General features: G+C 43.2%; 1 protein-coding gene across 11 annotated transcripts in view; it reads left to right on the top strand.

The window, feature by feature from the left end:
• GLT1D1 (glycosyltransferase 1 domain containing 1) overlaps positions 1-21243 on the top strand; it is a 148979-nt gene that overhangs the window by 47478 nt on the left and 80258 nt on the right. For 5 of the 11 annotated variants that reach the window (XM_008005210.3, XM_008005211.3, XM_008005206.3 and 2 more), the window contains 2 exons: positions 9073-9178; positions 20670-20721. In XM_008005210.3, coding sequence (XP_008003401.1) covers positions 9073-9178; positions 20670-20721 — 158 coding nt within the window. Of the gene's footprint in view, positions 1-9072; positions 9179-12689; positions 12809-20669; positions 20722-21243 lie in introns of all 11 variants that reach the window. The other 6 variants (XM_073021226.1, XM_073021224.1, XM_073021222.1 and 3 more) reach the window with 3 other exon arrangements.

Below are 21243 nucleotides of genomic sequence, written 5' to 3' on the forward strand. Positions count from 1 at the left end.
ATGGAAATTAAACAGTATTTATTCCTCAGAGTTGTGTTTTTGAAGGTTAAAGTCTGTCTGAGTAGCATCATGTATGAAAAGCACCAGAACCATTGTCAGTAAGAAGAGACGTCCGTCTGCACTGTGAGGTTTTCACTTAACAAAGTATCCGGGGACTTTCTCTGCATGAGCTGCAGACATTGAGTTGCCCTACCCTGTGATTAACTGGCTGTGTGATATTTCATTCTATGCGTACACTATGCATTTCTTAGACAGCCTTCTATTCATTAAACTGTATTTAAATATATATAGCACTTACTGATTTTTAAATTACTTACAGAGGTGACTTGGAAACTATGTAAAAATACAAAGAAGAAAATATGGTACCTGCAATTTCACCACCCAGAAAGGACCACTGTTTGTGTCTGTGTTTTTGGTTTTATTTATGTTTTTATTTAAAATTAATTTTGTAAAAAAGGTATACTTTTACAATATAAGCTTGCAACTCCTTTTGAAAAATATTTGTAGTCTGGGTGTGGTGCCTCACACTTGTAGTCCCAGCGCTTTGAAGGCCGAGGCAGGCAGATCACTTGAAGTCAAGATTTTGAGATCAGCCTGGCCAACATGGTGAAGCCCCATCTCTACTAAAAATACAAAAAAAATTAGCTGAGCGTGGTGGCGGGCACCAGTAATCCCACCTACTTGGGAGGCTGAGGCAGGAGAATCACTTGAACCCAGGAGGCGAAGGTTGCAGTGAGCTGAGATCATGCCCATGCACTCTAGTCTGGGCAACAGAGTGAGACTCTGTATCGAAAAAATATATATATATACAGATATATAAAAATATATTTATATATAATATATCAAATATATAAAAATATAAATTTTATAAAAATAAATATATTTCTATATCTAAATATATATTTCTTATATATAATATGTAAAAAACATTTTTTTGTGGAGTATTTAGTATGTGCTAAGCACTTTGATAAATGCTTTGAATGCAGAGATACTGCTGTGTCTGACTCTTGCTCTGTAGTTTGTGTATATTTTAAAAATTGTAATCATATACTTCTAATTTAGTAACCTATTTTACAGTGTGTTAGAAATAGATTGTATATGTTTCCTCTGTCACTGAATGTTCTTTTGCAGCATAGTTATGAATGGTCACGTCCTATTTTCATTTTTCCCCTCAGTTGTAAATAATATTGTGATGAACAAGTTTCTGCATAAACCTTTGGAGCCCATTTCCTTTAGGATTTTCCAGAAATAATCTTGCAGGATCAAAGGGCATATGCATTTTTAAATCTTTTGTTATGTATTGCCAAGTAATAACTAGTCACATTTATATAACTGTGTATATTAAATATTGCTAAGTAAAACCTTAACATCTTGGACAAGTGGAAGTTTGCTTTTCTGTTTAAAATCAGTATTTGCTGAGCAAATAATTAAATAAAATAGCTAAGTAGAATATGCAAATAATGGGAAATAGCACATTAACAACATTAATACACATTACAGATATATTGCAGGTGTAATGCACATTTTTTTTTTTTTTTTTTGAGACAGAGTCTGGCTCTTGTCACCCAGGCTAGAGTACAATGGCGAGATCTTGGCTCACTGAACCTCTGCCTCCGGGGTTCAAGCAATTCTCCTGTCTCAGACTCCCAAGTAGCTGGGATTACAGGTGCGTGCCACCACGCCCTGCTAATTTTTGTATTTTTAGTAGAGATGGGGTTTCATCGTGTTGGCCAGGCTAGTCTCGAACTCCTGACCTCAGGTGATTCACCTGCGTTGGCCTCCCAAAATGCTGAGATTACAGGTGTGAGCCACCTCACCCAGCCTGGAAATGTTTGTGTGGTTTTTTTTGTTTTTTTGTTTTTTTAAGATGCAGTCTTGCTCTGTCGCCCAGGCTGGAGTGCAGTGGCGTGATCTTGGCTCACTGCAAGCTCTGCCCCCCGGGTTCACGCCATTCTCCTGCCTCAGCCTCCCGAGTAGCTGGGACTGCAGGTGCCCACCACCATGCCCGGATAATTTTTTGCATTTTTAGTAGAGACGGGGTTTCACCATGTTAGCCAGGATGGTCTCAATCTCTTGACCTCATGATCCACTTGCCTCGGTCTCCCAAAGTGCTGGGATTACAGGCGTGAGCCACCGCGCCCGGCCGGAAATGTTTTAAAGAACAATATCAACTTTAATTCCTTAAGCTCTGGACCAATTATTATATGAACATCAAAGTAACACATTATATTTGTTTCTCCCTCTTGGGCATGTCTGTAAAATGTTTTTGACATGCGTACCAATCCATCATTTCAAGTGTGTGAGAACAGAACTTTATAGGTGTCCTTAACTTAGATGGAATGGAACCTGTTCCCAGGTAGTATGCTTTCTGGACTCTTTCCTATGTACCCTAAATGGCACACAAGGACAAACTTACAGGTTAATCTGATGCTGGCCAAAAGTGTGTTAGTGAAGCTCCTCCTGTTTCTTTTTATTTATGTATGTATGTATGTATGTATGTATGTATGTATGTATTTATTTATTTATTTTTTTTGAGACGGAGTCTTGCTCTGTCACCCAGGCTGGAGTGCAGTGGCCGGATCTCAGCTCACTGCAAGCTCCACCTCCCAGGTTTATGCCATTCTCCTGCCTCAGCCTCCCGAGTAGCTGGGACTACAGGCGCCCGCCATGTCGCCCGGCTAGTTTTTTGTATTTTTTGGTAGAGACGGGGTTTCACCGTGTTAGCCAGGATGGTCTCGATCTCCTGACCTCGTGATCCACCCGTCTCGGCCTCCCAAAGTGCTGGGATTACAGGCTTGAGCCACCGCGCCCGGCCTTTATTTTTATTTTTTATTTATTGTTTTGAGGCAGAGTTTCACTCTTTTGCCAGGCTATAGTGCAGTGGTGGGATCTCGGCTCACTGCAACCTCTGACTCCCGTGGTTCAAGCGATTCTGCTGCCTTAGCCTCTTGAGTAGCTGGGATTACAGGTATGTTCCACCACGCCCAGCTAGTTTTTGTATTTTTAGTAGAGATGGGGCTTCACCATGTTGGTCAGGCTGGTCTCGAACTCCTGACCTCGTTATCCGCCCTCCAGGCGTGAGCCACCATGCCTAGCCTTATTTCTTTTTAAGAATATGCTTTAGGCTTGAGCCTAATAAGGAAGCAGATAGGGTCAGGTGGATGACTGAGAAGCCAAGTTTAGGGCCAGGCACAGTGGCTCATGCTTGTAATCCCAGCACTTTAGGAGGCTGAAGTGGGGGGGATCACGAGGACAGGAGTTTGAGACCATCCTGGCCAACACAGTGAAACCCCTTCGCTACCAAAAATACAAAAATTAGCTGGGCGTGGTGGTGGGCACCTGTAATCCCAGCTACTTGGGAGGCTGAGGCAGGAGAATAGCTTGAACCTGGGAGGTGGAGGTTGCAGTGAGCTGAGATCACGCCACTGCACTCTAGCCTGGGTGACAGAGTTAGACTCCATCTCAAAAAAGAAAAAAGAAGAAGCCAATTTTAGGAAGCCATGATTTTCTGTTTTTCTCAGCAGACTACTGGGAGAGACAAACCTCTAGTACAAGCACGGATTTATGAATGAGACCAGTTACGTGGGTGGCTCTGAGTCAACCTACTTGGAAAATGGCTTGTGTACCACTCTTCATTCTCAGTGCATTTCAGCAACTACTGTTTGAGGACCTAACTTTGAGTAGCCGTCATATTAGAGCACAGCATGCAGACATAAATAAGAGAATCTTCCAGTCTACAAATAAAACCCAAGACTTTATGATACATGTCATGACATAAAAGGAAAAGGATTTGCTTCTGAGAGACCTGGAGACGATTTCAGAAACGAGGGGATGACTGAATAGGGTTTTGAAGAGAGAATAAGAGTTTGCAAATATATCCTCAAAAAATGAAAAATAGAACTACCGTAGGATCCAGCAATCCCACTTCTGGGTATATGTGCAAAGCAAATGAAATCACTGTGTGGAAGAGATATCTGCAACCCCATGTTCACTGCAGCACTATTCGAAATAGCCAGGACAGGGAATCAACCTGTGTCCATTGATGGTAAATGGATACAGAAAATGTGGTATATATATGTAATGGAAAACAAAGGATATTCTGTTGTTTGTAACAACATGGATGAGCCTAGAGGACATAATGCAAAATACAATACAATAAGCCAGGCACAGAAATATAAATACCACATGGTTCTCACTTGTATGTGAAATCTAAAAAGTCAAATTCATAGAAGCAGAGAGTAGTAGAATGGTTACCAGGTGCTCAGGATTATGAGGGGATTAGGGAAACGTTGGTTAAAAGTACAAAATTTCAGTTAGGGGCCGGGCGCGGTGGCTCACGCCTGTAATTCCAGCACTTTGGGAGGCCGAGGCCGGTGGATCACAAGGTCAGGAGATGGAGACCATCCTGACTAACACAGTGAAATCCCGCCTCTACTAAAAATACAAAAAAATTAGCTGGGCATGGTGGCGGGCGCCTGTAATCCCAGCTACTCGGGAGGCTGAGGCAGGAAAATGGCATGAACCCAGGAGGCAGAGCTTGCAGTGAGCCCAGATTGCACCACTGCACTCCAGCCTGGGCAACAGGGCGAGACTCCATCTCAAAAAAAAAAAAAAAAATTTCTATTAGGAGGAATACATTCAAGATTTATTGCACAGCATGGTGACCGTAGTAAATAACAATGTATTGTATACTTGAAAATTTCTAAGAGATGGGCCAGGCGTGGTGGCTCATACCTGTAATCCTAGCACTTTGGAAGGCTGAGGTGGGTGGATCATTTGAGGTCATGAGTTCGAGACCTGCCTGGCCAACATAGTGAAACCCTGTCTCTATTAAAAATGCAAAAATTAGCTGGGCATGGTGGCACTGCCTGTAATCCCAGCTACTTGGGAGGCTGAGGCAAGAGCATCACTTGAACCTGGGATGTGGAGGCTGCAGTGAGCCAAGATAGCACCACAGCACTCTAGCCTGGGTGACCAAGTGAGACTCTGTCTCAAAAAATAGAAAAATAAATTCTTAAAAGAGTAGTGGATTTTAAGTGTTCTCATCACAAAATAAATGATAAATATGTGAGGTCATACATATGTCAATTAGCTTGATTTTTTTTTTTTTTTTTTTTTTTTTTTTTTTAAGAAATGGGGTCTTACCGTGTTTCCCAGGCTGGTCTCAAACTCCTGGGATGGAGCCAATCCTCCTGCCTTGGTCTCCCAAAGTGCTGAGATTACAGGTGTGAGCCACCACGCTTGACCTAATTAGCTTGATTTAGTCATTCCACAATGTATACATATTTTAAAACATCATGCTATACACCATATATATACAATAATAAAAAGAGAGTTTGCAAAAATATTTTATCTACATCATGTTATAGTACAGGACTTCCAGAATTTTTCTATTGCAATCATGGGTGAATTTATAAGAGTCTTATTTTTTTGAGACAGAGTCTTGCTCTGTCACCCAGGCTGGAGTACAGTGGCATAGTCTTGGCTCACTGCAGCCTCTGCCTTCCAGGTTCAAGCGATTCTCCTGCCTCACCCTCCCGAGTATCTGGGATTACAGGCGTGCGCTACCACATCCAGCTAATTTTTGTATTTTTAGTAGAGACAGGGTTTCACCATGTTGGCCAGGCTAGTCTTGAACTACTAACCTCAAGTGATCCACCTGCCTCGGCCTCCCAAAGTGCTGGGATTACAGGCATGAGCCACTGCACCTACCCTTATAATAGTCTTTTGCCATTAAGGGTAACATGCTACTTATTTAAAACTTTATTTTGTTAACAATGGAATGAGCATCAAAAAAACGGAAAACTAAGTGAAGTGTCTCATATTCCATTCTTCTAAGTGCTAATTTCTGGATTTATGTGTTTAAAACTTCTTTAGTGTAAAACATGGTGAAACTAGCTCTCACTTACGGGGTCTGCCTTGTACCAGAATGTCATATATCGTCTCACCAGTCTGCTAATTAATATCTCCGTTTCACAGATGATATGGCTGGGGGTCAGAGAAACTGAGTAGCTTGGCCAAAGTCATGCCTGTTCTAGGTGGAGAAGCAGGATTCTAACCTGGGGCTGTCTGGAGAGAAAGTCTTGTGATTTCTCAAAATAGGCCAAATTAGCTTTGACATAATGAGTTATAGATTAGCAATAACATGAGTTATTACTGCTGGGCTGATAAAGTAAGAAAGGGCTGTCATCTTACGTACTAAATATGTTCACACCTTTTAAGCAACCTCGTTGATAGTGTGTATCTTTTAGGTGTCTATTTTTCTGTCTTTGGGAATTTCATTGAAAACCACTTTCCCACTGTTTTCCTTAGCCTCCTTCAGTAGCAGTTTTTATTGGGGAAACATCCCAGATATGATTTGACTGTGTTCCCATCCAAATCTCACCTTGCATTATATCTCCCACATTCCCATGTGTTGTAGGAGGGACCTGGTGGGAAGTAGTTGAATCATGGGGGTGGGCCTTTCCCATGCTGTTCTCATGATAGTGAATAAGTCTCTCGTGATCTGATGGTTTTATAAAGGGGAGTTTCCCTGCACATGCTGTCTTCTCTTGTCTGCCGCCATGTGAGATGTGCCTTTCACCTTTTGCCATGATTGGGAGACCTCCCAGCCACGTGGAACTGTGAGTCCATTAAACCTCTTTCTTTTGTAAATTGCCCAGACATATCCAATTGCCATGCCAGTTGGGTATGTCTTTATCAGCAGCTTGAAGATGGACTAATACAGTCCCTTTGTGGCAATAGGGTGTATCAGTTTCCCACTGCTGTTGTAATAATTTACCACAAACCCAGCGGCTTCAGACAACACCAGTTCATCACCTGACCTCCAGTTCTGGAGAAGAATTGCTCCAGAGATATCCACATCCTACTTCCCAGGACCCCTGAGGCTGTGACAGGGGAACCTGTTCTGGAGGTTGGAAAGCTGAAGTGGGTCTCCCAGGCTGAAATTCAGGTGTCAGCAACTGTGCTCCTTCCTGGAGGCTCTTGGGGAGAATCTGTTTTCTTGTCTTTTCCAGCCTCGAGGGGCATCCACGTGTCTTGGCTCATCGCCCTTCCTCCATCTCCAGAGCCATTGGACTGGTGAGGTCTTCCTCACTCTGAACTTGACTCTCTGGCCTCCCTCTTCCACTTGTAATGACCCCTGTGGTTAGGCTGAGCCCGCCTGGATAGTCTACCGTAATGCTCCTCCCCTGTCCCAGCCTCATGGGTCCTGGGAATTAGGATGTGGACATCTCTGGGAGCAATTATTCTCCCCACCACAGATTCATGTCCTTCCCATATGAGAAAAATCTTCACTCTGTCCCAACATCTCCCAAAGCCTAAACGCATCATCCACGGTGAACCATCTCTACTGGGTGGGCATTTCTATGTCTCTCTGTATTTTTGGAAAAGTTCTTACAGGTCTACAGTAAGAAATTCAAACAATATAAAATGTTACAGACTGAAAAGTAAGTCTCACTCCTAACCCAGATTTTTTTTTTTTTTTTTTTTTTTTTTTTTTGAGGCAGAGTCTCCCTCTATCACCCAGGCTGCAGTGCAGTGGCGTGATCTCAGCTCACTCCAACTTCTACCTCTTGCGTTCAAGTGATTCTCATGCCTCAGCCTTCGGAGTAGGTGGGATTACAGGTGTGCACCACCACACCTGGCTAATTTTTGTATTTTTACAAAAAGAGAGACAGAGTTTTGCCATGTTGCCCAGGCTGGTCTCAAACACCTGGCCTCAGGTGATCCGCCCACCTTGACCTTCCAAAGTGCTGGGATTACAGGCGTGAGCCAGCACGCCTGGTCCATCCCAGATCTGTAGCCTTCCAGGTCTCTTTTCCAGAGGTGACAACAGTTATTATTTTGTGTACTGTCACGTCAGATGTTCTGTGCATATAGAAATGTGTATTTATGGCTTTTGTTTTTGTGCAAGCATCTTTTGTCCACCAATATGTGTTTTTCTTTTTGCCAGTCTTTCTGTGTGAGTACACACACACACACAGCTCCAAAAAAAAAGAGTTTGTCTTCACCAATGCACAAGTAAGTTGCTTCTCAAATTGTGCTACTTTTAGCAGCCTTGCTGGAGCTGTACGTGTTATTGTTGGGCTTGATATCTGGAGGCTGAATTCATAGCAGTGGAATTCTAGGGTGAGAGAGACCTAGATAGAGAGAAAGAAGATGGGATCTGCTAATTTACATGACAAAAACAATTCAAAGGCCAGTGAAAGGAAAGATCAGTATCTTCTCCTTTAAATAGCTTGTTTGAGAAATCTAACCAGGTGAACTCCAGTTAGATCTGGTCTATGGGGTAATTTGTAGGCCATAGTCTCTTTAAAATTTTTAGTTGAACTTTGGGAGTCCTTTTGGGGAGTCGCTTATGATGTGCTCATCAAAAGCCCTAATGCCCTGTCCTGCCTGTCTGCGGTTATGAAATGTTCATCGAGGAAGCCGGGAGTGGACTCACCCACTGCCTCCCATCCGCACAGGACCCGTCACTCAAAATACACATACTCCCTTTGCAAATTCTTTCCCACTTTATGCGCTCAGCACCTTGTGTTATTTTGGCCCTCATCCTAGTTGTGCCTGTCGTAATTTATCATCCCTGCTGTACTGAGCAGTTCTTGAGGATATCATCAAGGTTGTCTGTGCCTCTCTCTCCCCTGTTTTTGTCCCAAGCTAGCACGGTGCCTGTTGGTGTTGACGAACAATAGGACTCAGTTTGGAGAGCCCCCCCCTTTTTTTTTTGGCATGAATTTTGATGATGCCAGATTAGCCCTTTTCCTAGGAATGATAAGCGTGGCTTTGATAGATGATGGCTAACAATATTTTTTATTTGCTAAAGTTTAAAATGAATGAATTGAAAGATAGCCCTGACGACAGTGGTCGGGGCCTCCCGTGATTCCTGTTGGTGTTGTGTTTATTGTAGTGATACCATTCTGCTATCCAGGAGAGGTGGATGCAGCTGAACACACAGCAACACACAGCTCCTGTGATCTGGGAACTTCAGTGTTTAAGATCCTTGCTTGGGAATGGTGGGTGAAGGCTGTTTCTAGGGCTGAATCCTGCTTTGTGACTGTCATCGTTTTGCAGGCCACCGAATCCCTTTTGGAATCATCTTTGGAGGAACTGATGTCAATGAAGATGCCAACCAGGGAGAAAAGAACACCGTCATGGGCAGAGTTCTTGAGGAAGCCAGGTAATACTTGTGAGAATTTCACCCATGCCAAGCATTTAAACTATGTGGATGGAAATCATTGAAACCAAAGACTGAGGGCACCAATTGTCGGGAAGGTTTACATCTTATCACTTAAAACCAATTTCATGTAACCTTTTCTTTAATTTGGTACATTTTTATTTTGCCACAAATCGTCATTGCTAACAGGTTATTGCACTTAAGTCTTCAACTACAATTAATATTAGATAAGCCTCTTTAGAATGGTCTGCATGGAGCCAGGCATAGTGAGGCACACCTGTGGTCCCAGCTGCTTGGGAGGCTGAGGCAGGAGGATCGCTTGATAGTGAGGCACGCCTTTGGTCCCAGCTGCCTGGGAGGCTGAGGCGGGAGGATTGCTGGAGCCCAGGAGCCCAAGGCTGCAGTGTGCTATGGCTGCACTCCAGCCTGGGTGGGAGAGCAAAGCCCTCTTCTCAAAAAAGAGGTGTTCTGAATATAGAAAACACAGATCACAGACAAGCTCCAGCCTTAGCAGCACACAAATTAGGGTCTAGTTTGCATCAGGTTTGCCCAAGTAGACTGTCTTTGGCATGGGTCTTATCTATGTGGCTTTCTGAGCTATAAATGCCATTTGCAAGAAGGGTCACCAACGGGATTTCTAAACTGTGGCTCAGGCCTTTTCCTTGGGTATGTCCCGCTAGCTGTCCTGGGAACCTGAGAGGTAGCTGCTATGAGAACAGCTCTGTGTGCTCTGAGTGGTGCTTCTCACAGGGGTCACCGTGATAATCCTTGCGGCTGCCCTGCACATCTCTGATCCCAGATACTAACCATGGGCAGCAGCCTCCACGTACCACAACTACCTAGTATGTCTGCCTGTAATTCTAATGCCCCCAGGGTGGGGGAGGTTATCCCCAGTTGAGAATTCCTTCCAGCGCTGTACTTCCCAACTTTATCCATGTCGATGTGGTAAAAGGAGGTTCATCGGAGGCCATTGTTCTGGACTGGCCCCCGCGCTGTGCCCCAGCAGACCAGCCCGTGACAGAAAGGAGTCACTTGTGCTGAGCGCTGTGTAGTAAACTGAACTTTGAAATGGGTCAGTCTTCTTTCTCTCTTCTTTCTTCTCTCTTCTATTCTCTTTTCCTGACAGTCTCATTCTGTTGCCCAGGCTGGAGTGCAGTGGCATGATCTTGGCTCACTGCAACCTCAACCACCAGGGTTCATGTGGTTCTCGTGCCTCAGGTTCCCGAGTAACTGGTATTACAGGCGGCCGCCTCCACACTCGGCTAATTTTTGTATTTTTAGTAGAGACAGGGTTTCACCATTTGGCCAGGCTGGTCTCAAACTCCTGGCCTCAAGTGATCCACCTGCCTCGGCCTCCCAAAGTGCTGGGACTACAGGCATGAGCCACCGTGCCCAGCCTGAAATGGGCTAGTTTTCTAAAAAGCAAGAAATTCCAGCCAACTTCAGTCAGCAGAGTAGGGACGTCTTCTCTGCTTTAACCCTGTGGGGCAAGTAACTCTGAAATGCCCCATCTGCTTTTTGTTTTCTGTGTCTGCTTTCTTCAGCCCTTGTCTGTCTGTAAAACACGCCTCCTCTGCTCAGCTCATCAGAACACTCATTCTGTTTTGTAAAATGAGGTGCTGCCCAATTCTAGAACTGCTAATAAAAGCCCATTCTAATCTTTGAACTAAATTTGTTATCATTGTCTTTTGACAAGGCAGACTTAGAAAATTATCATATTTGTATAGCAATTTCAGGTGGATTGAAAGGCTTGATTAAAAAAGTCACTCCCATTTCTTTGTCTAACTAATGCAATAAGAAGAATTAAAATAATGATAAAAGCAGGCCGGGCGCGGTGGCTCAGGCCTATAATCCCAGCACTTTGGGAGGCCGAGGCAGGCAGATCACTTGAGGTCAGGAGTTCGAGACCAGCCTGGCCAACATGGTGAAACCCCCATCTCTATTAAAACTATAAAAATTAGCCAGGCATGGTGGTGGGTGCCTGTAATTCCGGCTACTTGGGAGGCTGAGGCAGGAGAATCACTTTAACCCAGCAGGTGGCCAGGTGTGGTGACTCACGCCTGTAATCCCCGCACTTTGGGAGGCCCGAGGCAGGTGGATCACTTGAGGTCAGGAGTTCGAGACCAGCCTGGCCAACATGGTGAAACCCCCATCTCTATTAAAACTACAAAAATTAGCCAGGCATGATGGTGGGTGCCTGTAATTCCAGCTACTTGGGAGGCTGAGGCAGGAGAATCACTTTAACCAGCAGGTGGCCAGGTGTGGTGACTCACGCCTGTAATCCCAGCACTTTGAGAGACTGAGGCAGGTGGATCACCTGAGGTCAGGAGTTCGAGACCAGCCTGGCCAACATGGTAAAACCCCATCTCTACTAAAAATACAAAAATTAGCTGGGCGTGGTGGCCTGCACCTGTAATTCCAGCTACTCGGGAGGCAGAGGCAGGAGAATTGCTTGAACTCAGGAGGCAGAGGTTACAGTGAGCCGAGATCGTGCCATTGCACTCCAGCCTGGGGGACAGAGCGTGACTCCACCTCAAAAACAAACAACAACAACAACAACAACAAAACCCGGGAGGTGGTGGTCACAGTGAGCCAAGATCTTGTCATTGCACTCTAGCCTGGGTTACAGAGCAAGACTGTCTCAAAATAATAATAATAATAATAAATTAATTTAAAAAATAAAATACAATAAAATAATGATAAAAGCAATATGAATCTTCCGTGATCATATGAAAATTGTGAAAAAAAGCAGAAATTAAATCAAAAGAACTAACTGTACATGCATACCCCAAAGAAAGAACTAACTGTACATGCATACCCCAAAGAAAGAACTTTTCTGATGAGTCATGAGGTGCTCATTGGGCCTCCTCGGTGTTTCCCCAGACAGTTGAGGGGCTTCTGTGCAGTTTGTCCTCCCACATGTTCACTGGCTGCTCATGTTAGAAGAAAGCTTCACCTGTGTCTAGAACAATAACCCTGAATTCACAGCTTACAGATGGCCCAACAAGTACTGCCTAACTATCCCTTCAACCTTTTAAAATCTTTGAATCATTGTAAAAAACAAAACAAAGTAAAACTGATCATTGATTTTCACCCAATCAATCACCAGCCATCAGTTTTCTGTGGCTCACCTCATGGCTGGGAAGCTCTGGCCAGGGAATTTGGGACACTTCAAGTCTTCATGTAGCTGGATCACCCTATTCCATACCGGGGACAGCACTCAGAGTTCTGTCCGGAGCCTCAGATTCCTTGTTTGGTAATGTAGGTGTCAGTCTCGCTTCTGAAATCCAGGCTTACTGAGAGGCATCACCGCATTTAGGACCCTAGTCCTTCCTGAGGACCCCTGAACATATGTTGTGGCAATGCAAGTATGGACCCAAAAAACCCAAGACAGGTCTCAGTTACTGTTTAGAAAGTTGATTTTGCCAAGGTTGAATACACGCACCCAGCCTCAGGAGTCCTGATGACATGTGCTCAAGGTGGTCGGGGCACAGCTTGGTTTTATACATTTTAGGGAGACATGAGACATCAATCAATATATGTAGGAAGTACAGTGGTGCGTTCTGGAAAGGCGGGACAACTGGAAGCAAAGGCAGGAAGACTCAAAGCTGGGAGGGGTCTTCCAGGTCACAGGTAGGTGACAGACAAAAGGTTGCATTCTTTTGAGTTTCTGATTGGCCTTTCCCAAGGAGGCTAGATACACATTTATCTCAGTGAGCGGAGGGTGACTTTGAATAGAATGGGAGGGAGGTTTGCCCTTAGCAGTTCCCAGCTTGACTTTTCCCTTTAGCTTAGTGATCTGGGGTCCCAAGATATTTTCCTTTCACACCACCTGATCATAATAGAGAGCACACACATGTGCCTGTGTGTGTGTGTTACAATAAGAAAAGGCATTAAAACACGTTGGGGTTACCTTGGGGATCTTTTATTACAGGTTTTCTTATTGCTGTTCTTACACTCTGCAAATTCATTACATTTAGATTCCTGTAGTTGATAACACACTGCCTTATGGAAGGAAAATATTTCTGTTTACAAGAAACAACATTGAATGAATCCATCTTACAGTATTATCATTAGTATTATTCATTGCATTGTTATTAAAGCAAACACTGATTTCTATTTTGGGGGGTTATTGATCGAGGTGGGTGGGCAGGAAAGCGGCATGAATCACATTCCTTGTCCAATACAATATAGCACACCTTTCTGTAAAAGAAAGTATTGAACTTGTCTAGCTTTATAATAAGTATTTCATTTTTAATCAAATGATTTTAAATAGTTATATTTTTTCCTATAGGGTCTATTTTTGAAGTTTTTTAGTATTAAAATTTTTTTTTCTATATAATATAGTATTTGAACTTACTTTAGCTTCAGCTTTTTGGCTTATATGTATTATAATGTAATAAGTACTTAATAATTATCAATATCAAAACTAAATGAAGAGTATTTGAAACCTATGGAAATTGTTTGGTGAAGGATCATCCAGGTACATATTAGAAGAAAGTATTGTTGGCCAGGCGCGGTGGGTGGCTCACACCTGTAATCCCAGCACTTTGAGAGGCCAAGGTGGGTGGACCATTGCGGTCAGGAGTTTGAGACCAGCCTGGGCAACATGGGGAAACTCTGTCTTCACTAAAAATACAAAAATGGTGGCACATGCCTGTAATCCCAACTACTTAGGAGGCTGAGGCAGGAGAATCACTTGAACCTGGGGAGGCAGAGGTTGCAGTGAGCTGAGATCTCACCACTGCACTCCCGCCTGGGTGAAAGAGGGAGACTCTGTCTCAAAAAAAGAAAAAGAAAAAGAAAAGAAATAATTATTGTCAAGCAAATGAGCAAGAGAGTTTGTATAAAATGAAACACCTCAAAAATAGCCTCATAAATAGGAAATATATAGTACACGATAGGTTAAACAAGGTGAATTTGCTGTTTTGTATGCATAAAATGGCTGAATATTGGTAGTTTCATAAGTTTTTTTTTTGCCCAGGCTGGAGAGCAGTGGGGCGATCTCGGCTCACTGCAAGCTCCGCCTCCCGGGTTCACGCCATTCTCCTGCCTCAGCCTCCCGAGTAGCTGGGACTACAGGCGCCGCTACCACGCCGGCTAATTTTTTGTATTTTTGGTAGAGACGGGGTCTCACCGTGTTAGCCAGGATGGTCTCGATCTCCTGACCTCGTGATCCGCCTGCCTCGGCCTCCCAAAGTGCTGGGATTACAGGCGTGAGCCACCGCGCCCGGCCAGTTTTCACAAGTTTTAAGCTGTAGATATTTAAGCCCAAAGATATTTTTTACAAAAAAATCACATGTGAAAGTGAGTAAATCTATTTCAAAATGGCAATGTTCAACTGAATGTGCAAAAATGGTAGCTTTATGTTTGTCATAAGAAATGTATGTTTTTTAAAAATTTAATTTAATGTCATTATTTTTTGGAGACAGTCTTGCTTTGTCCCCCAGGCTGGAGTGCACTGGTGCGATCTCAGCTCACTGCAGCCTCCACCTCCTGGGTTCAAGCGATTCACCTTCCTCAGCCTCCTCAGTAGCAGGGACTACAGGTGTGCACCACCACGCCCAGATAATTTTTGTGTTTTTAGTGAAGATGGAGTTTCCCCGTGTTGGCCAGGCTGGTCTCGAACTCTTGACCACAGTGATCTGCCTGCCTCAGCCTCCCAAAGGGTTAGGATGACAGGCATGAGCCACCGCCCCCCACCCATTGTTCAATTCTTAAGTTTCTCGGTTTCCAATGTTCCTGGCAAAGGAAGGTTTATACACTCCCCTGAAGGGCCCATTGTCAGGCAATTGTTATTTAGCTACTTTTCTTTCTTTTTTATCTTATTTTCACAGGATAAAGTCTATTCCCCCAGACACAGTTTCCTTGCACCCCTTGTTAGTTTTCAGAGCAAATGGAGAGCTTCTCATAACCGAGGCCAGCAGAACCACCCCGGCTGGGCTCCAGCCTCCTTCTGCTTCAGCGCTATGTAGCGCTTGGACTCTGAAAGTGAGCCTTGGTGGGAAGTCCAGCGTGATCTCCTCTCGACCGTCTTTCCTTCTTCCTTCAGTAGGGGACCTGCAGTGTAATGTGCCTCGACTGGTGACAGGGTTGTAGAGGAGGCAGAAAGGAAAGCTTGGGGCAGACACAGGCAGGGGAAGCGGGGCCTTCTGGAGGAAGAATCTGCCATTTCTGGGTCCTGCTACAGGGAAGGAATCGTCCTTTCCTGATCGTCGTCTGCAGTAATTATTCCTGTGATATTTGCCTGATGATGATTTTTCCATTCGCACTGCATCGTGTTTATTAACTGGAATTCTACCTTACGGAAGACTTTCCCCTTTGATCCCGTTTACTTATTTATTTATTTGTTATTCGGTATGGACTCGTGGGGGCCGGGTGTGGTGGCTCATGCCTGTAATCCCAGCACTTTTGGAGGCTGAGTTGGGTGGATCACTTGAGGCCAGGAGTTCGAGACCAGCCTGGCCAACACGGTGAAACCCCATCTCTACTAAAAACACACACAAAAAAAAATTAAAAGAAAGAAAATATTAGTCGTGCCTATAATCCTAACTACTCAGGAGGCTGAGGCAGGAGAGTTGCTTGAACCCGGGAGGTGGAGGTTACAGTGAGCTGAGATTGCGCCACTGCACTCCAACCTGGGTGACAGAGCGAGACTCCATCTCAAAAAAAAAAAAAGAAAAAATATATATGTATATAAAATATATATATTTATAAAATATATTTTTATAAAAATATAAAATATAAATTATATTTATATTTATAATTTATATTTAAAGTATATAAAATAAAAATATGAAATATATTTATAAAATATATATATAAAAAAATGGACTCATGGATATTTATTTTATTTTCCTTTACAGGTTATCTGTTACTATTTTTGTTTATTTGGTTGCTCAAATTGTCCCGGATTTGCCCACGGGAGATGCTTTGAGCTGATGCCTGAGTTCTTTTGACATGCTGTCATCATTCATCATTTTCTGAGCACTTTTCTACTTTCTGGTATCATAAAATGTTCATGATTCATCTCCTGTCTACCTTGTCCTACTTCTGGAAATGGCTGTTTCTCAAAGGAGTCCTTGATCCTTTATAGTTTTTTTTGTCTTTTTAGGGAATACTATTTAGAAACTAAGCTCTGTGCTTATTGCTTACTCAGTGTCATTTCTTGTAAGCCCTCTTAGAGCTTGAAAATGTATGTATGTACATATGCACATATATGGCTATATGTATTTTTATTTCATCACTAGAAATATGATTCTCATTATTTGACATAGGTATGAAGCTTAGGGTTTGTGTTAGGCATCCAAATGGAGGTATGAAGTAGGTAGAAGTCTGGGCAAGTTAGGGGAGGGGTCGGGAGTTTGTTGGTCAATATACAGATGCTATTTTTTTTTTTTTTTCGAGATGGAGTCTCGCTCCGTCACCTAGGCTGGAGTGCAATGGCATGATCTCGACTCACCGCAACCTCTGCCTCCCATGTTTAAGCTATTCTCCGGCCTCAGCCTTCTGAGTAGCGGGGATTACAGGCATGCACCACCACACCGGGCTAATTTTGTAATTTTAATAGAGATGGGGTTTCTCCATGTTGGTCAGACTGGTCTCGAACTCCCGACATCAGGTGATCCACCCGCCTTGGCCTCCCAAAGTGCTGAGATTACAGGCGTGAGCCACCGCATCCAGCCTTACAGATGCTATTGAAAACTGAAAACTGGTGAGATCACCAAGGGAGTAAGTGCAGATAGAGAAGAGAAGCCCAAGAACAGAGTCTTGGAGCAGCCCATTTTTGAGAAATCAGAAAGAGGAATTAGTGAGACTGAGACTGAGTGGCCAGAAAGATGAAATGGAATGGTTTGGTGGAAACCAATGAAGAAGCATTCCAAGGAGGAAGGAGGGAGCATATGTGTCTGTTGCTATTGATAGGTGAAGTAAGATGAAGACTGAGGATGGAACCATTTAGCTTACCAACATGGAGGTCATTAGTGACCTTGAGCGCAGTTTCAATGGTGCAGTCAGGGGAGTTGCCTGGAGTGGTTTAAATGAGAAGAGAGGCATTGGAGGTGTTGAGTCGAGGTAACATTGGGGCTTTTCTTGTCAAGGAGAAAAGAGAAAAAGGACAATCATTGAAGCAGGGACTGTGGGATTAAGACAGTCATTTTTAAGATAAGAGAAATAATAGCATTTTTATAATGAGTAGAGGGGAAAATGATGTAGGAGAAAGGTAGGAGGACATATATTATCTACAGGAAGTCTTGAAAGATTGAAAGTCCTGACTTTATAAAATGTTTTGTTAAGAATTTTCTTTTTAACTAAAAAAACGTCTGTCCCAATGCAATGTAGACAGTTTGGAAAGTAACGCCGGGTGCGGTGGCTCATGCCTGTAATCCCAGCCCTTTGGGAGGCCGAGGCGGGCGGACCACGAGGTCAGGAGATTGAGACCATCCTGGCTAACACCTGAAACCCCGTCTCTACTAAAAATACAAAAAATTAGCCGGGTGTGGTGGCAGGCACTGTAGTCCTAGCTACTCGGGGGGCTGAGGCAGGAGAATCGCTTGAACTCGGGAGGCAGAGGTTGCAGCGAGCCGAGATCGCGCCACTGCACTCCAGCCTGGGCTACACAGCGAGATTCCGTTTCCAAAAAAAAAGAAAGTTTGGAAAGTACTGAAGAAGCCAGGGAAAAACAAATTACCTAACTTTTTTTGTACTTTATGTGTACTTCGACCATGACTAGCTTTTTGGTAGGTGATCTTTTAATTACTTTGATTTGTATGATTGTGACTATATTTTCATTGTTATTAATATTTTTGAAAATTTGGGCTGAATAACACGTACTCTATATATATACGTATATATGTGTGTGTGTGTGTGTGTGTGTATATATATATTTTTTGAGACAGAGTCTTGCTCTGTCGCCAGACTGGAGTGCAGTGGCGCAATCTTGGCTCACTGCAACCTCTGCTTCCCGGGTTCAAGCAATCCTCCTGCCTCAGCCTCCTGAATAGTTGGGATTACAGGCGTGCACCACCACACCCAGCTACATTTTTGATAATTTTAAGGTTCCAAACATGGTTTGAATGGCTGCATAGAATTCTATCATAAATTCTGTACCTGATTCTTTGAGATTGGGCATTTATATCTTTGTTAGACACAACACCGCAGGGAACAACCTGTTTCTGTCTTTGTGTAGTTGTCTGATTTTATCTTTAGATTGAATTCATGGAGGTGGAATTGCAAGGTCTAACGATATGAACTTGTGAATATATTGATGCAGTTTCTCAAATTTCTCTTCAGAAAGAATATTTGCATTTTAATTCACCAAGTGGGTGTATGTTTTCATTTTCTCACCTTTGTCAACATTGGGCATTTTTGTTTTTAAAGCTGCCAGTCTTATATGTGATGCAATTCTTTACTATTGTTCTAATTAGATTTCTTTTGTTATTAGAGACATTTTACTTTTCCTCACGTTTTATGGTCCCTTGTATTTGCTCTCATGTGAATGTCCCGTTTTTCCCATCCCTTTTTTCCCCTGGGATGTTTGGCTTCCTTGTTAATTTTAAAGAGCTCCCAACTAAGGATAGTATCCTTCTTTTCTCCATGTCAATTGCACGCATTTCTTCCACATTAATTTGTGGTATTTCAGTAGTCTTTTAATTTTAATATAATCGAAGCTTTTTTATCTTTAGAATTAATTTCATAACTTTTTTCTTTCTCCTTTTCATACCCTGCCTGTGGTATCCAATAATGTCCTATCTTTTAATGCTCAGAAAACCTTTCCCAGGCTGAGGCCAGTTGCTTGGTCACTTGTATCTTTCCAGACTCCTCTTGTCGTCTTACCTTTTTTTTACTTAGCTTCTGAACCACCTTTTTAGATATGTGATATAAGGTAGGAAACTAACTTTTTCCACGTACTGAACCACTTCTCTGGCTTTGTGCTATGTCAAATTCTTTTTTTTTTTTTTTGAGACGGAGTCTGGCTCTGTCGCCCAGGCTGGAGTGCAGTGGTGCGATCTCGGCTCACTGCAAGCTCTGCCTCCCAGGTTCACGCAATCCTGCCTCAGCCTCCTGAGTAGCTGGGACAACAGGCTCATGCCACCACACCCAGCTAATTTTTTGTATTTTTAGTAGAGATGGGGTTTCACCGTGTTAGCCAGGATGGTCTCAGTCTCCTGACCTTGTGATCAGACTGCCTCGGCCTCCCAAAGTGCTGGGATTACACTCGTGAGCCACCGCGCCCAGCCTATGCTATGTCAAATTCTTAAATGTATTTGAGTCTGTTTCTGGCCTTGTATTTGGTTTTGATCTTTCTATCTTTTCTTCACTGCCAACACTGTTTTAATTATTGTATTTTTAATATATTTTGATATCTGTTAATACAAGTCTCATCTTTGAATTCTTCTTCTTCCTCTTCTTCCTCCTCATCCTCCTCCTTCTTCTTCTTTCTTCCTTCTTCCTTTCTTCTTTCTTCTTCCTCTGTCACCCAAGCTGGAGTGCAGTGGCGCAATCATGGCTCACTGCAGCCTTGACATCCCAGGCTCAGGTGATCCTCCTGCCTCAGCCTCCCGAGTAACTGGGACTACAGTGTGCTCAACCATGCCTGGCTAATTATAAAAACTTCTTTCCTGTAGAGATGGGGGTCTCCCTGTGTTGCCCAGGCTGGTCTTGAATACCTGGGCTCAAGTGATCTTCCTGCCTCAGCCTCCCAAAGTATTGGGATTACAAGTGTGAGGCACTGTGCCTGGCCTGAATTCTTCTTTATCAAAATATTCTGATTGTTTGTCACCCAATTATATGTATAGGTAAACTTTAAAATTATTTTGTCGAATTTCAATGGAAGTTCACTTGTGAATTATTGATTTTGTCATGTAATTTGGTAACAATGGACATTTCGGTAGTATTGGAGCTTCCCATCTAAGAATGGGCTCCACATTTCCATGGAAAAGTGTCTCTTAATACTCCTGCACTTCATGGCAAACATAAAGTTAATAAATAGATTACCTTTATATTCTTAGTTTTGAGGGCCCTTGTGCATTTCCTGAAGAAGCAATTGAAAGGAGGGAGATGATAACATTGAGCACCCATGTGCACTCAGTAAGTTGTAATTGTGTCCCCATAGTCTTCCCTTGGCAGAGTTAGTGGAGTGGACAGGCTGCCCTTGAATGTTCAGGGTGGATTAACCATGCAAGTTCCTTGCTTCTCTCCTGCATCTTGATTTCTTGCTTTTGATTTTATCCCTACCTCTCTGAACTTGCGTGGAAGGAAGAGAAAAAAACAGGAAGTTTTAAGCTTCGTTTGGTTTACTTCTTGCATATACAACTTTTTTTGATGTGAGTTGAGATTAAACCTAATGGCCAATGACCACAAGTAATAAAGATTGATTGCATTTTAAATTTAGTATCTTACCTTGTCTCTCATAATTTGTTCCAAAGAGCTGTTTCATAGTTCTTTTAATTGAATTCTGGCCTAATTGTTTCTATTATTTTTGTTCATTTACTAGATTTGCTGTCGCTTTCACAGAGTCAATGAAGGAAATGGCACAAGCGCAGTGGGTATGTGTTTATCTGGTGTTGTTATTTTGGTTGTGCTGATGAAATTGCAGAATTGGAGAACTGAAAGGCAGCCTTACTGAGCCGATAGTGTTCCCATGGATGGTGCCTGTTGTGGCCACAATAGCGTGTTGTTTCCCATAGATAGATTTTGTGTGTGTAGATGCACCTGAAACGTCCCTGATATTTTTTGATGTTGTTATTGAACGACAAAAATAGCCCAGTAATGTGTTGTCTGTGTTTCTTTGTTGTTGTTGTTGTTTTGTTTTGTTTTTTTGAGATGGAGTCTTGCTCTGTCACCCAGGCTGGAATGCAATGGCACGACCTCAGCTCACTGCAACCTCCGCCTCCCGGGTTTAAGCAATTCTCCTGCCTCAGCCTCCTGAGTAGCTGGGATTACAGGTGCGCACCACCACGCCTAGCTAATTTTTTTGTATTTCTAGTTGAGATGGGGTTTCACCACGTTGGTCAGGCTGGTCTCGAACTACTGAACTCAAATGATCTGCCCGCCTCAGCCTCCCAAAG

Source organism: Chlorocebus sabaeus, chromosome 11, assembly GCF_047675955.1.
Source record: "Chlorocebus sabaeus isolate Y175 chromosome 11, mChlSab1.0.hap1, whole genome shotgun sequence".
Lineage (NCBI taxonomy): Eukaryota > Metazoa > Chordata > Mammalia > Primates > Cercopithecidae > Chlorocebus > Chlorocebus sabaeus.